This window comes from Zophobas morio, unplaced genomic scaffold (assembly GCF_036711695.1).
Source record: "Zophobas morio isolate AGI-343-1 ecotype UQ-CSIRO unplaced genomic scaffold, CSIRO_AGI_Zmor_V1 ptg000031l, whole genome shotgun sequence".
In the NCBI taxonomy this organism is placed as follows: domain Eukaryota; kingdom Metazoa; phylum Arthropoda; class Insecta; order Coleoptera; family Tenebrionidae; genus Zophobas; species Zophobas morio.
In genome coordinates, this window is record NW_026972136.1 from 3,180,723 (window position 1) to 3,194,636 (window position 13,914).

General features: G+C 34.0%; 1 protein-coding gene across 1 annotated transcript in view; it reads right to left on the minus strand.

The window, feature by feature from the left end:
* The window catches only part of LOC135139545 (potassium channel subfamily T member 1), a 238,221-nt gene that overhangs the window by 26,210 nt on the left and 198,097 nt on the right, over positions 1–13,914 (minus strand). Inside the window, exons 21-22 of the mRNA XM_064069828.1 lie at positions 1,168–1,353; positions 930–1,115 (exon numbers count right to left, since the gene is read on the minus strand). Of these exons, the coding sequence (XP_063925898.1) occupies positions 930–1,115; positions 1,168–1,353 (372 nt within the window). The remainder of the gene's footprint in view (positions 1–929; positions 1,116–1,167; positions 1,354–13,914) is intronic.

Here is a 13,914-nt window from a genome sequence, read left to right on the forward strand (position 1 = left end):
AAATAAACATTGATCTTAGAACGTTAACAAATCGTAAAATAATGTTTTTTTCAACTTCTTAGATCATATTATTGTTTATCAAAATCTCAAAAAAATCTGATACGAAAATAATCAGCATTGAGTAAATTTTCTATTATTTGTATAAAGACAAAATAAGGACATACACGGACAAAATGACTCAAAGTAGACGCACAATGAAAAAAACAGAAAAAATGTATGTTGGTAATGCAACTATATATTTATACTACTCTGATCTATACAATATGGTGCTGCATATGACACTTTTCCAACAGAATTGCTTTTTAAATTTTATCACTTGTTGATTAGTTTAAACTTAGAGATAACTGAAGCCAAAATTGTTTTTTTGTTGATATTCAGCCTTATTTTCAGTTCAATAGACAACTAAAAGCGGTTTGAAATTTCGTTTTTTATATATTTTAAATTTCAAACTTAATTTTGATGTAAATTTTACTTTTCCAGCGACAAAAATCCTCAAAACTTTTTAAATTACATACACACTAATAAGGTTTCCTTAAAGAAATACTGAGAAAGCCCAGGAAAAATATTCATGTTTTCAGACTACTTTCCCCAATTTGGCGAATCCCTGAAAACTCGCGGTAACCTCCCATTCTCTTTAAACATTTTTTCAAACACGTTTTCCTTGCGCTAAATTTCATCCGGGAATTTAAAAACAAAAAAAAAACGCTCAAAGCCCCAAATTAACCTCAAAACTGGCAAAAAGCCCCCTTTTGTACAAAGCAAAGCAACTCCACCGTGGTGAAACTCAGTCGAGTGCGAAAGAATGCGTGAAACACCTCAGCACGACACAAACCCGTGCCGAAGCGGTGCCGAAAAAAATTCGCCAACTATCCGAATCGCAAATGCCCACGACGCTCAGAACGTAAATCTTAACTTCTTAATATACTCACCGATGGCACACGCACGCAGCTCGACCAGGCAGACGAAGGAGCGCTCATACTCACATGAGAGGAGTCCGATATGGAAGTGTCCTGCGTCCTGTAAATACCGATGGGAATTTCGCAAGTGGTCGAGCACAGCTTCTGATAGAGCCGGCCGTAGGTCCGGATCCACATATCGTCCTTGGTGATCTTCATCTGAGAAGTTTTGAAGTAATTTCTAACTGATTAGTGGTCATGATTAGGTTACCGAGGTGAGGAAGCCGGAACCCGGGGCCTGGTCGATCCCGAGCAGCAGCCGCACGAAGGTGATGACGTAGTCCTTGACGAAGGCCTGGTAGAGCAGCGTGTCCAGCATGCTGGCGCTGAAGACGCTCCCGGCGGCGAAGGGCAACCGAAACATGTAGGAGATGTGGGAGCCGCGCTCTTTCTCCCTCTGGAATGGAGGCATTTAAGAGATGCTTGTGGCGGGGTGGGGGAGGGGGCGGGAAGCTTCCCATACAGGGTGTTTGACCCAAAACTTACTCTAGTCTAGCTTTTTTATTTTTTTGACATACTATAATATTTTTGTTGAATAGTAATAAAAAATTTAGAATAAAGTGGAGGCTTTTAGATGAAACACCCTGTACACACTTTGCATATCTTTTGTAAAAGTAACTTATGTAGTAAGTTACGTGGCTACGGACGATGCTTAGAAAGCTTTCAAACGATCAAATTTTAAATTATTTTGTAATTGGTAAAGGAAACGATAGCAGTGAGTATTGGTCAAACAAGGCATTCAGTAACTAGGACAAACACAATCAAGCTACGAGCACTCTCATGTTTTTAAAGAAAAAAGCTTGCTACTACTTTTCTGAAAGATTGTTTGATAAATGTGATCTTCTCGTAGACGTCTTAGAACTAATAGAAATCGGTGATCATGAAAATTAATTCTCTTGATGTAAGGCTAAAACAATTTTTCTGCCTCTGAAGCAGAAAATGCTTCGTTTGACATAATTAAATATGTAGTTTATATTTTTATAACGTCAGGTACGAATCTAAACTACGGTAAATTTGTGAAATTAATTATTATTAATTAAAGAAGAGTGTGTTTAGTGCTATGGCTTGCGAAAATTGGTTAAAATATCGACGGAAATCGCATGACATGACTAACTTCCTGCAACCCTTAATTTTTACGTTGCGTTTACGTTAGGCATGTTATGCGTTACTTTCGGCAGTTTTCATATAATTGGGGTACAACCCAAACACGTTGTCATCCCCACAACACCGAAATTTATTGGAATTTTTCGCCTCGTGGGGATAACGTGTCGTCCGAAATAGTTACATATATTGCAATACTTATTTTATTTTTTAATATTGTTGAATTTTATGAAAGCTATATATCATTAAGGTCATACTAAAAATATATGTTAAAATATTTTGAAATATAAAATTTGGTATGCTGTGCTCCTGTGATAAGCATGTGACATGTGATGTGTTATTTTTGTAAGTACAAATGGAATTGTGAAAATTTGTAAATTGAAAATTCAGTGCTAAAACTTCCTGTAAGATATAGAATAAAATTGGTCGAAAATTATTTCGACAGAACTTCCCTCGCTGAAGTACAGTCCAAAAGGAATCTGCTGATAATCGACAAGTAAAGACTGCTGGTGTTATTTATGTACATTCACGATGGAATTTAATCGGCGAAATTTGTCGACGACGTCTTCAATTTTGGGAAGGGGGAAACAAAATTTCATTATCTTCTTACCATAAAGATCGATTTATAAACTTGCCGTTAACGTTGCTGTTCTCCGTTGACGTTGCCGTTGTAAAATAAACACCCAACGCCTTTTTTTTAATATGTGTAGTCAGTTTTTACGGAAATATCGCTTTTGCTATTACGCTCCGCCCCTCGGTCTGACAACGAATAAAAAAAATGCGTGAGGCTTCTCTTTTGGTTTCCTATTTTAACTAATACATTTAGTTTTCTTTATGTAACCCGTTTACTTAAGAACATATTCATCAGGTAATTTCTCGTAGAAAAATAAGGATTTTGCAATTAAGCTCCGGCCTTCGACTTACGACCAATAAAAAAGATCATCAGAATTGAGATAGGGTGGGTAGGCGGGGCTCATATTTTGCCTTTTTTTTCTTAAATTCATAGCCATCTTTTCACAACAAGAAACTTAAAACACGGTTAAAATGGTACATTTTTGCAAGGAAATATGGATTTTGCAATTATAGGGGGGAGGCTAATTGCAAAATCGATCTTTCCCTATACAAATTTTCCATTTTAATATGTTTTCAGTTCCATGTTGTGAAAAGAAGTCTACACATATTACAATAACAAGGCAAAATGTAGGCCCGCCCACCCGCCCTATCTCATTTGTGATGATTTTTTTTATTCGACGTCGACCGAGGAGACGAAGTTTAACTGCAAAATACTTCTTTCTTAACAAGAAATTAGAAACATGTTTTTGAGTATCGTGTTGTTCAAAGAACACTATGTATTCTAACAAAAAAAGGAAAATATAAACCCCGCCCACCCACACTATCTCAACTGTGATGATCTTTTTATTCTTAGAAACTTAAAACACGGTTAAAATGGTAAATTTTTTTAAGGAATTATGGATTTTGCAATTAAGCTCCGGCCTTCGACTTACGACCAATAAAAAAGATCATGAGGATTGAGATAGGGTGGGTGGGCGGGGATCAAATTTTGCCTTTTATTTCTTAAATTCGTAGCCATCTTTTCACGACAAGAAACTTAAAACACTGTTAAAATGGTACATTTTTGCAAGGAAATATGTATTTTACAATTATGGGGCCGAGCCTAATTGCAAAATCGATCTTTTCCTATACAAATTTTCCATTTTAAGACGTTTTAAGTTCCATGTTGTGAAATACTACAATAACAAGGCAAAATGTAGGCCCGCCCACCCGCCTTATCTCATTTGTGATGATTTTTTTTATTCGACGTCGACCGAAGAGGCGAAGTTTAACTGCAAAATACTTATTTCTTAACAAGAAATTAAAAACATGTTTTTGAGTATCATGTTGTTCAAAGAATACTATGTATTCTAACAAAAAAAGGAAGATATAAAGCGCGCCCACCCACCCTATCTCAATTGTCATGATCTTTATAAAATTCTTAGAAACTTAAAACACGGTTAAAATGATATTTTTTTTAAGGAATTATGGATTTTGCAATTAAGCTCCGGCCTTCGACTTACGACCAATAAAAAAGATCATGAGGATTGAGATAGGGTGGGTGGGCGGGGATCAAATTTTGCCTTTTCTTTCTTAAATTCATAGCCATCTTTTCACAACAAGAAACTTAAAACACGGTTAAAATGGTACATTTTTGCAAGGAAATATGGATTTTGCAATTATAGGGGGGAGGCTAATTGCAAAATCGATCTTTCCCTATACAAATTTTCCATTTTAATATGTTTTCAGTTCCATGTTGTGAAAAGAAGTCTACACATATTACAATAACAAGGCAAAATGTAGACCCGCCCACCCGCCCTATCTCATTTGTGATGATTTTTTTTATTCGACGTCGACCGAGGAGACGAAGTTTAACTGCAAAATACTTCTTTCTTAACAAGAAATTAGAAACATGTTTTTGAGTATCGTGTTGTTCAAAGAACACTATGTATTCTAACAAAAAAAGGAAAATATAAACCCCGCCCACCCACACTATCTCAACTGTGATGATCTTTTTATTCTTAGAAACTTAAAACACGGTTAAAATGGTAAATTTTTTTAAGGAATTATGGATTTTGCAATTAAGCTCCGGCCTTCGACTTACGACCAATAAAAAAGATCATGAGGATTGAGATAGGGTGGGTGGGCGGGGATCAAATTTTGCCTTTTATTTCTTAAATTCGTAGCCATCTTTTCACGACAAGAAACTTAAAACACTGTTAAAATGGTACATTTTTGCAAGGAAATATGTATTTTACAAATTATGGGGCCGAGCCTAATTGCAAAATCGATCTTTTCCTATACAAATTTTCCATTTTAAGACGTTTTAAGTTCCATGTTGTGAAATACTACAATAACAAGGCAAAATGTAGGCCCGCCCACCCGCCTTATCTCATTTGTGATGATTTTTTTTATTCGACGTCGACCGAAGAGGCGAAGTTTAACTGCAAAATACTTATTTCTTAACAAGAAATTAAAAACATGTTTTTGAGTATCATGTTGTTCAAAGAATACTATGTATTCTAACAAAAAAAGGAAGATATAAAGCGCGCCCACCCACCCTATCTCAATTGTCATGATCTTTATAAAATTCTTAGAAACTTAAAACACGGTTAAAATGATATTTTTTTTAAGGAATTATGGATTTTGCAATTAAGCTCCGGCCTTCGACTTACGGCCAATAAAAAAGATCATGAGGATTGAGATAGGGTGGGTGGGCGGGGATCAAATTTTGCCTTTTCTTTCTTAAATTCGTAGCCACCTTTTCACGACAAGAAACTTAAAACACTGTTAAAATGGTACATTTTTGCAAGGAAATATGTATTTTACAATTATGGGGCCGAGCCTAATTGCAAAATCGATCTTTCCCTATACAAATTTTCCATTTTAACATGTTTAAAGTTCCATGTTGTGAAATACTACAATAACAAGGCAAAATGTAGGCCCGCCCACCCGCCCTCTCTCATTTGTGATGTTTTTTTTTATTCGACGTCGACCGAGGAGACGAAGTTTAACTGCAAAATACTTATTTCTTAACGAGAAAATAAAAACATGTTTTTGAGTATCATGTTGTTCAAAGAATGCTATGTATTCTAACAAAAAAAGGAAAATATAAACCCCGCCCACCCACCCTATCTCAACTGTGAAGATCTTTTTAAAATTCTTAGAAATTTAAAACACGGTTAAAATGGTAAATTTTTGTAGGGAAATATGGATTTAGCAATTAAGCTCCGGCCTTACGACTTACGACCAATAAAAAAGATCATCAGAATTGAGATAGGGCGGGTGGGCGGGGCTCATATTTTGCCTTTTTTTTTTCTTAAATTCGTAGCCATCTTTTCACAACAAGAAACTTAAAACACGGTTAAAATGGTACATTTTTGCAAGGAAATATTTTTTTTTGCAATTATAGTGTGGAGGCTAATTGCAAAATCGATCTTTCCCTATACAAATTTTCCATTTCAACATGTTTTAAGTTCCATGTTGTGAAAAGAAATCTATACATATTACAATAACAAGGCAAAATGTAGGCCCGCCCACCCGCCCTATCTCATTTGTGATGATTTTTTTTATTCGACGTCGACCGAGGAGGCGAAGTTTAACTGCAAAATACTTATTTATTAACAAGAAATTAAAAACATGTTTTTGAGTATCGCGTTGTTCAAAGAATACTATGTATTCTAACAAAAAAAGGAAAATATAAACCCCGCCCACCCACCCTATCTCAACTGTGATGATATTTTTATTCTTAGAAACTCAAAAAACACGGTTAAAATGGTAAATTTTTGTAGGGAAATATGGATTTTACAAATAAGCTCCGGCCTTCGACTTACGACCAATAAAAAACATCATCCGAATTGAGATAGAGTGGGTGGGCGGGGCTCATAATTTGCCTTTTTTTTTCTTAAATTCATGGCCATCTTTTCAAAACAAGAAACTTAAAACACGGTTAAAATGGTACATTTTTGCAAGGAAATATGGATTTTGCAATTATAGAGGGGAGGCTAATTGCAAAATCGATTTTTCCCTATACAAATTTTCCATTTCAACACGTTTTAAGTTCCATGTTGGGCAAAGAAGTCTAGACACATTACAATAACAAGGCAAAATGTAGGCCCGCCCACCCGCCCTGTCTCTATTGTGATGATTTTTTTATTCGCCGTCGACCAAGGAGGCGGAGCTTAACTGCAAAATACTTACTTCTTTATAAGAAATTAAAAACATGTTTTTGAGTATCGTGTTGTTCAAAGAATATTATGTATTCTAAAAAAAAAGGAAAATATAAACCCCGCCCACCCACCCTATCTCAACTGTGATGATCTTTTTATTCTTAGAAACTTAAAACACATTTAAAGTGATAAATTTTTGTAAGGAAATATGGATTTTGCAATTAGGCTCCGCCCCTAGGTCTGGCAACGAATGAAAACTTCATTACTACATATTCAGATCTGGTCAGGTCTGGTCAGGTCCAGTCAGGTCGGATCACATGATAATATCTCGTAGAAAAATAAGGATTTTACAATAAAACTCCGCCCTTCGGGTGACGACGAATAAAAAAATCATCAATATTGAGATAGGGCGGGTGGGTGGGGCTTATATTTTGCCTTTTTTTTCTTATTATACATAGTCATCTTTTCACAAGAAGAAACTTAAAATATGGTTAAAATCGTACATTTTTGCAAGGAAATATGAATTTTACAATTATGGGGCTGAGCCTAATTGCCAAATTTACATTTCCTCGTACAAATTTTCCATTTTAAACATGTTTTAAGTTTCACGTTGTGAAGAAATGTCTACACATATTAAAACCATAAAGCAAAACGAAAGCCCGCCCACCCGCCCTATCTCAATTGTAATGATTTTTTTTTTATTCGCCGTGAATCAAGGGGGCGGAGCTTAACTTCCAAATACTTATTTCTTCACAAGAAATTAAAAATATGTTTTTGAGTATCGTGTTGTTCAAAGTATATTATGTATAGTAAGAAAAAAGACAAAATATAAACCCCGCCGCCCAGCCCATCTCAATTGTGATGATTTTTTTTTTAGAAATTTAAAACACATTTGAGATGATAAATTTTTATAAGGAACTATAGATTTTGCAATTAAGCTCTGCCCCTAGGTCTGGCAACGAATGAAAACTTCATTACTACATATTTAGATTAGGTCACGTCGGGTCAGGTCAGGTGCAGTCAGGTCAGGTCACATGGTAATATCTCCTAGAAAAATAAGGATTTTACAATGAAATTTTGCTCTTCGGGTTACGACGAAGAAAAAAAATCATCAGAGTTGCGATAGGGCGGGTGGGCGGGGCTTATATTTTGCCTTTTTTTCTCTTAATATACATAGCCATATTTTCACAAGAAGCAACTTAAAACATGGTCAAAATGGTACATTTTTGCAAGGAAATATGCATTTTGCAATTATGGGGCGGAGCCTAATTGCAAAATCGATATTTCCTTGTACAAATTTTCCATTTTAACTTGTTTTAAGTTTCATGTTTTGAAAAGACGTCTACACATATTAAAACCATAAGGCAAAACGAAAGCCCGCCCCCCGCCCTATCTCAATTGTATTGATTTTCTTTTATTCGCCGTCAATCAAGGGGGCGGAACTTAACTGCAAAATCCTTATTTCTTCAGAAGAAATTAAAAATATGTGTTGAGTTTCGTGTTGTTCAAAGTATACTATATATAGTAACAAAAAAGAAAAAATATAAACCCCGCCCACCCACCCCATCTCAACTGTGATGATCTTTTTATTCTTAGAAACTTAAAGCACGTTTAAAATGGCAAATTTTTGTAAGTAAACATGGATTTTGCAATTAGGCTCCGCCCCTAGGTCTGGCAACGAATGAAAACTTCATTACTGTATATTTAGATCAAGTCAGGTCTGGTCAGGTCCAGTCAGGTCAGATCACATGGTAATATTTCGTAGAAAAATACGGATTTTACAATGAAACTCCACCCCTCCGGTTACGACGAATAAGAAACATCATCAGAAAAGAGATAGGGCGGGTGGGTGGGGCTTATATTTTGCCTTTTTATTCTTATTATACATAGCCATCTTTTCACAAGAAGAAACTTAAAACATGGTTAAAATTGTACATTTTTACAAGAAAAAATGGATTTTACAATTATGGGGCTGAGCCTAACTGCCAAATCGATGTACGAATTTTGCATTTTAAACATGTTTTAAGTCTCATGTTGTGAAAAGAAGTCTACACATTTTAAACCATAAGGCAAAACGAAAGCCCGCCCACCCGCTCTATTTCAATTGTATTGATTTTCTTTTATTCGCCGTGTATCAAGGGGGCGGAACTTAACTTCAAAATCCTTATTTCTTCACAAGAAATTAAAAATATGTGTTGAGTTTCGTGTTGTTCATAGTATACTATATATAGTAAGAAAAAAAGAAAAAATATAAACCCCGCCCACCCACCCCATCTCAATTGTGATGATCTTTTTATTCTTAGAAACTTAAAGCACGTTTAAAATGGCAAATTTTTGTAAGTAAACATGGATTTTGCAATTAGGCTCCGCCTCTAGGTCTGGCAACGAATGAAAACTTCATTACTGTATATTTAGATCAAGTCAGGTCTGGTCAGGTCCAGTCAGGTCAGATCACATGGTAATATTTCGTAGAAAAATACGGATTTTACAATGAAACTCCACCCCTCCGGTTACGACGAATAAGAAACATCATCAGAAAAGAGATAGGGCGGGTGGGTGGGGCTTATATTTTGCCTTTTTATTCTTATTATACATAGCCATCTTTTCACAAGAAGAAACTTAAAACATGGTTAAAATTGTACATTTTTACAAGAAAAAATGGATTTTACAATTATGAGGCTGAGCCTAATTGCCAAATCGATGTACAAATTTTCCATTTTATACATGTTTTAAGTTTCATGTTGTGAAAAGAAGTCTACACATATTAAAACAAAAAGGCAAAATGTAAGCCCGCCCACCCGCCATATCTCAATTGTAATGATTTTTTTTATTCGCTGTGAATCAAGGGGGCGGAACTTAACTTCAAAATACTTATTTCTGTACAAGAAATTAAAAATATGCTCTTGAGTATCGTGTTGTTCAAAGCATACTATGTATATTAAGAAAAAAAGACAAAATATAAATCCCGCCCATCCACTCCATCTCGATTGTGATGATTTTTTTTCTTAGAAACTTAAAACACATTTAAAATGATGAGTGTTTGTAGGCAAATATGGATTTTGCAATTAGGCTCCGCCCCTAGGTCTGGCAACGAATGACAACTTCATTACTACTTATTTAGATCAGGTCAGTATGGGTGTTTTTAATTTCTCGTAGAGAAATAAGTGCAGCTAAGCTCCGCCCCTTTGGCTCACGACGAATAAAAAAAATCATCACAATTTAGATAGGGCGGGTGGGCGGGGCTAAATTTTTGTAGTAATCAACTTAAATGCGCCACTTTTTTTACAAGCCCTTGAAACACGGCAACAGTTGAACACCAAGGTTACTATCAACGGCAACTTAGCGATGGAGTTTATAAATGACAATTTTCAGCTCTAAAACAACGTCAACGGGAACTTCAACGTCAACAGCAAGTTTATAAATCCCTCTTAAATAACCTCAGAACGTTTGCGAAATTTGCGAACCATTTGGTTCGAAAGTTAAATCGTAAAATGTTGTTACATAACTTTGATTTTTTTCCCAAAAATCTGGATCTCTACTGAACGTTTAGTTTTTAATAAAACTAAACGTTTAGTTTTTAATAAAAACTAAACGTTCAGTGTGTTATTTTCCCAAATTTAAATAACATTTATTCAGCCAAACTGTAAGATGAGGTTATTTTTGGTTTTGCAATTTCAAAATTAAAGTGCAAAATGTCAGAAAATTTATATATTTATAGTTGCTGTGAAAAGTTTTGAGGTGACGTCATCACATTGTTGGTGGGAATAATCAGATAAACCTAGCGTTTTACCATCTACACGATATTCATCACACACATAAAATTTGACAACAGACAAACAGAAATTTTTAGTTGTTTAGATCGAAGTTCCCTCGCCCCTAAAGCACAGTTAAAGAAAGAATGTAGATACGAATTTTTAAATATTTATATATAACATTTTTGGTGGGGATAAACAGACAAATTTTGACTGGCGATTTACTATGTTTTTAACATGCATCTAAAATTCATAAGAATCCATCTGGTAGTTTCTGTGAGCAACATAGAACAAAATCGTCAAATGACCCCTTTCCCGACCAATTTGACGTAATTTTTTTTTTGTCTAAAAATTATTCGTTATTCTGCAAAAATTTCCAATACGAAAAATCTACTTTAAAACCAATGTAAGTAAATTTGGTTTTTGTATAAAAATGGATGAATAAATAGAAAATAATTATTTCCAAATTCTATAAGAAATTTCCATTTGAGATGGTACATTTTACAGAAACTACGTATTTTTTCAAATATGTCAGACAATTTATCACTCAATGTAATATATTTTTGTATTACTCTACTATTCTAATTCACAAAATTTAATTTTTGTGTAAAATTGGTGGAGGCGCCGGGATAGCGGTTTCTTTTGAAAATATTTGTTTCAATTTAATTTCAGTTAAATTACCCGTTTGCGAACCCTTCTGACCAAATTTAATTGTGTTCAATAAACATGTGGTTTCCGCCTCGTTTTGGATAAATACGGAGAAAGTAAACACAGATTCCGCAAAATTAATACAAAATTTCTCTGATTTTGAAAGAGATACGGCGAGAACAAACAAATATTCGTAATCCTGACAGAATTTTCAATAAAACAGTCCATTTTGAGATAGATTCCATTTTTTTTTCATAGAAATAGTAAAAGCTCCGGAATAATAAGTTTTAAAAGCGACGACAGATAGTTTGAAAAATAATAATTTATTTAGTGATTGTATATCAACTGATTGATAAAGTTTCTGAAATACTAGTATGTGCATTAAAATCAAATTATTATAAAAAAATGACACGAAAAGTCCATCTAAAAACATTAATATTGGTCTTTGAAGTGGATCGATAGAACTACCATTATTGAACAGAACGCTGCTAGCGTCATAAAATTGGACTTTTTTCTGCAGAAGCGTCAACAGAGTTTTACTATTAATTTTCAAAATTTAATTATTCGCAGGTGCGTATAAATATTGTAAAAAAACTGATCTCAATGTTAAAAATTTAGCGCGACCTCAAATCTCCCCATCTAATTCACTTCTTTTATCTTTCATGGAGGTATTTTCCGAGGAATGCACCACCAAAAAAGCAATGAGTTCGGGATTGCGTGTTGTGGATACTTTATGAACACAAATATTACGCCGGAACACAGGAATGAAATTGCTGTAGAACAAAGTGGGGCTTTTACCCGGCGCCTCCACCAAATGTCACCGGATTGATTTTAACAAGGACTGATAAATCTAAATTGCAAGTTCAAATGTCAGGCCATCAAAACTGCCAACGACAATAAAAAAGCACATTACTAGTAATTTATACGCTTTTGTAACAACAGCGCACTTTTAATTCACGCTCTGTTTTTTATTGTTTCAGTGTGCGAACTCGAGTCCGGGTTCAAAATCGTGTCCACTCCGATTGGAGTTTTGTTGTTTGTTCGCAAACAGTATCAATTGTTGGTGGAATTATATAAATTGAAGCACGGAATAAATTTTTTATCGTACGTTGTAAACTCGGTTTAAAATTGAATTATTTGATAATGCTATGATTAATTGTTAAATGGCATAAGTGGTTGTTTATTTTATTGGCGTTATTTTTTTTTACAATATATTTTGCTGATTGGATGGGATATTCTCACAATTTTGTTGTTAATTTTTTTTTGGAAAAAGTTTTTTATTTCTTATCAATCTACTTCCCTTTTCTTTTTTTGTCCTAGCAGAGACGAAGAATTGATTTTTCTCTATAAAAGTTTCTAAGAACTATTTGTGATTGGACAATTTTTATATACAGGGCGAGTCGCTAAACGTGTGTTCCTTCACATAATATTAATTATTTGAAACAGAGAAATGTTCAAGATCTAAGTTTGAAAATACTGAAATATCGTTATCTGAAAATTGAAAAGTTCTAGATTTTTTTATAATCACTCTGTATACATACACTACAAGAACAAAAACACGTTTTATGGTTGTGCTTGAATATTGAAAGTAACGTTTCCAAAAGTAAAACTCAAAAAATTGACTATAAAAGTTTGATCAGACATACACATGAAGAATAATTTATATACAGGGTGAGTCACTATGTGCTCGCTTCTCGATATCTCATTAATTATTAGAATTAAGAAAAAGTCAAAAACTAAAACTCTAAGCTTCACTGAGTAGCATGCACTAGAATTATTCTCAACTATACACAGAGTGTTTCACTTATAAAGCATAACAGAGGATTTAGTTTTTTTAAACGGGAAGCCCTGTATATTTTCACATATTTGGATTGACGTCTACTTCTTAGGCTTTATAACCGGAGAAAACATAAAATGGTGCAAGATGCAGTAATAAAATACAGGGTATTCTATTTGATCAAACTGAAATATGGATATTTGAAAAATGTGAAGTTTCAGAATTTTTTCATGAACACACTGTATATTAAAATTTGATTTAATTGGTACCACAATACAAAGGGTAGATACCTTATTTATACCTATACAAAAAATTGTAACACATTTTAAAAATAACTTTATTGCGATTTTTTTTTGGCAAAAAATTTCAAGGAAATTTGAATGATGTGGCAACGTTGCATTGGAAATTCAAAAATACAATGTGGCTATAAAGCCCAGGAGGAGATTAATGAGAATATGTAAAAATATATACAGGGTTCCTTTTAGAAAAACTAAGTTGTGTTACGTAATAAAAATAGAACACTCTGTATACTTAAAAATAATTTTAGAGAATTTTTAACTAATTTTTGAACATTTTAGAACCTTAAAAAATGGTACAACTTTAGTCTTTAACTTTTTGCTATCTCTAAAAATTATCTAATGAAGTGTCCAGATAGCCGTCTTATTGACTCACCCTGTATACATATCGAATATCCTATAAAAACAGAAACACGCTTTATGGTCGTGCTTTAATACCGAAAGAAACATGTCCAAAAGCAAAACTAGAAAATTTAACTAGTTTAAGTTTGATCAAATGCATAGATGAAGAAAAATATATATATACAGGGTGAGTCACTAAGTACACGCTGCTTGATGTCTCATTAATTATTGAATTAAAAAAAATCAACATAACCACAAGTTCTTTTGAGTAGCATACAGCAGAATTTTTCTAAACTATATACAGAGTGTTTCACTTTGAAC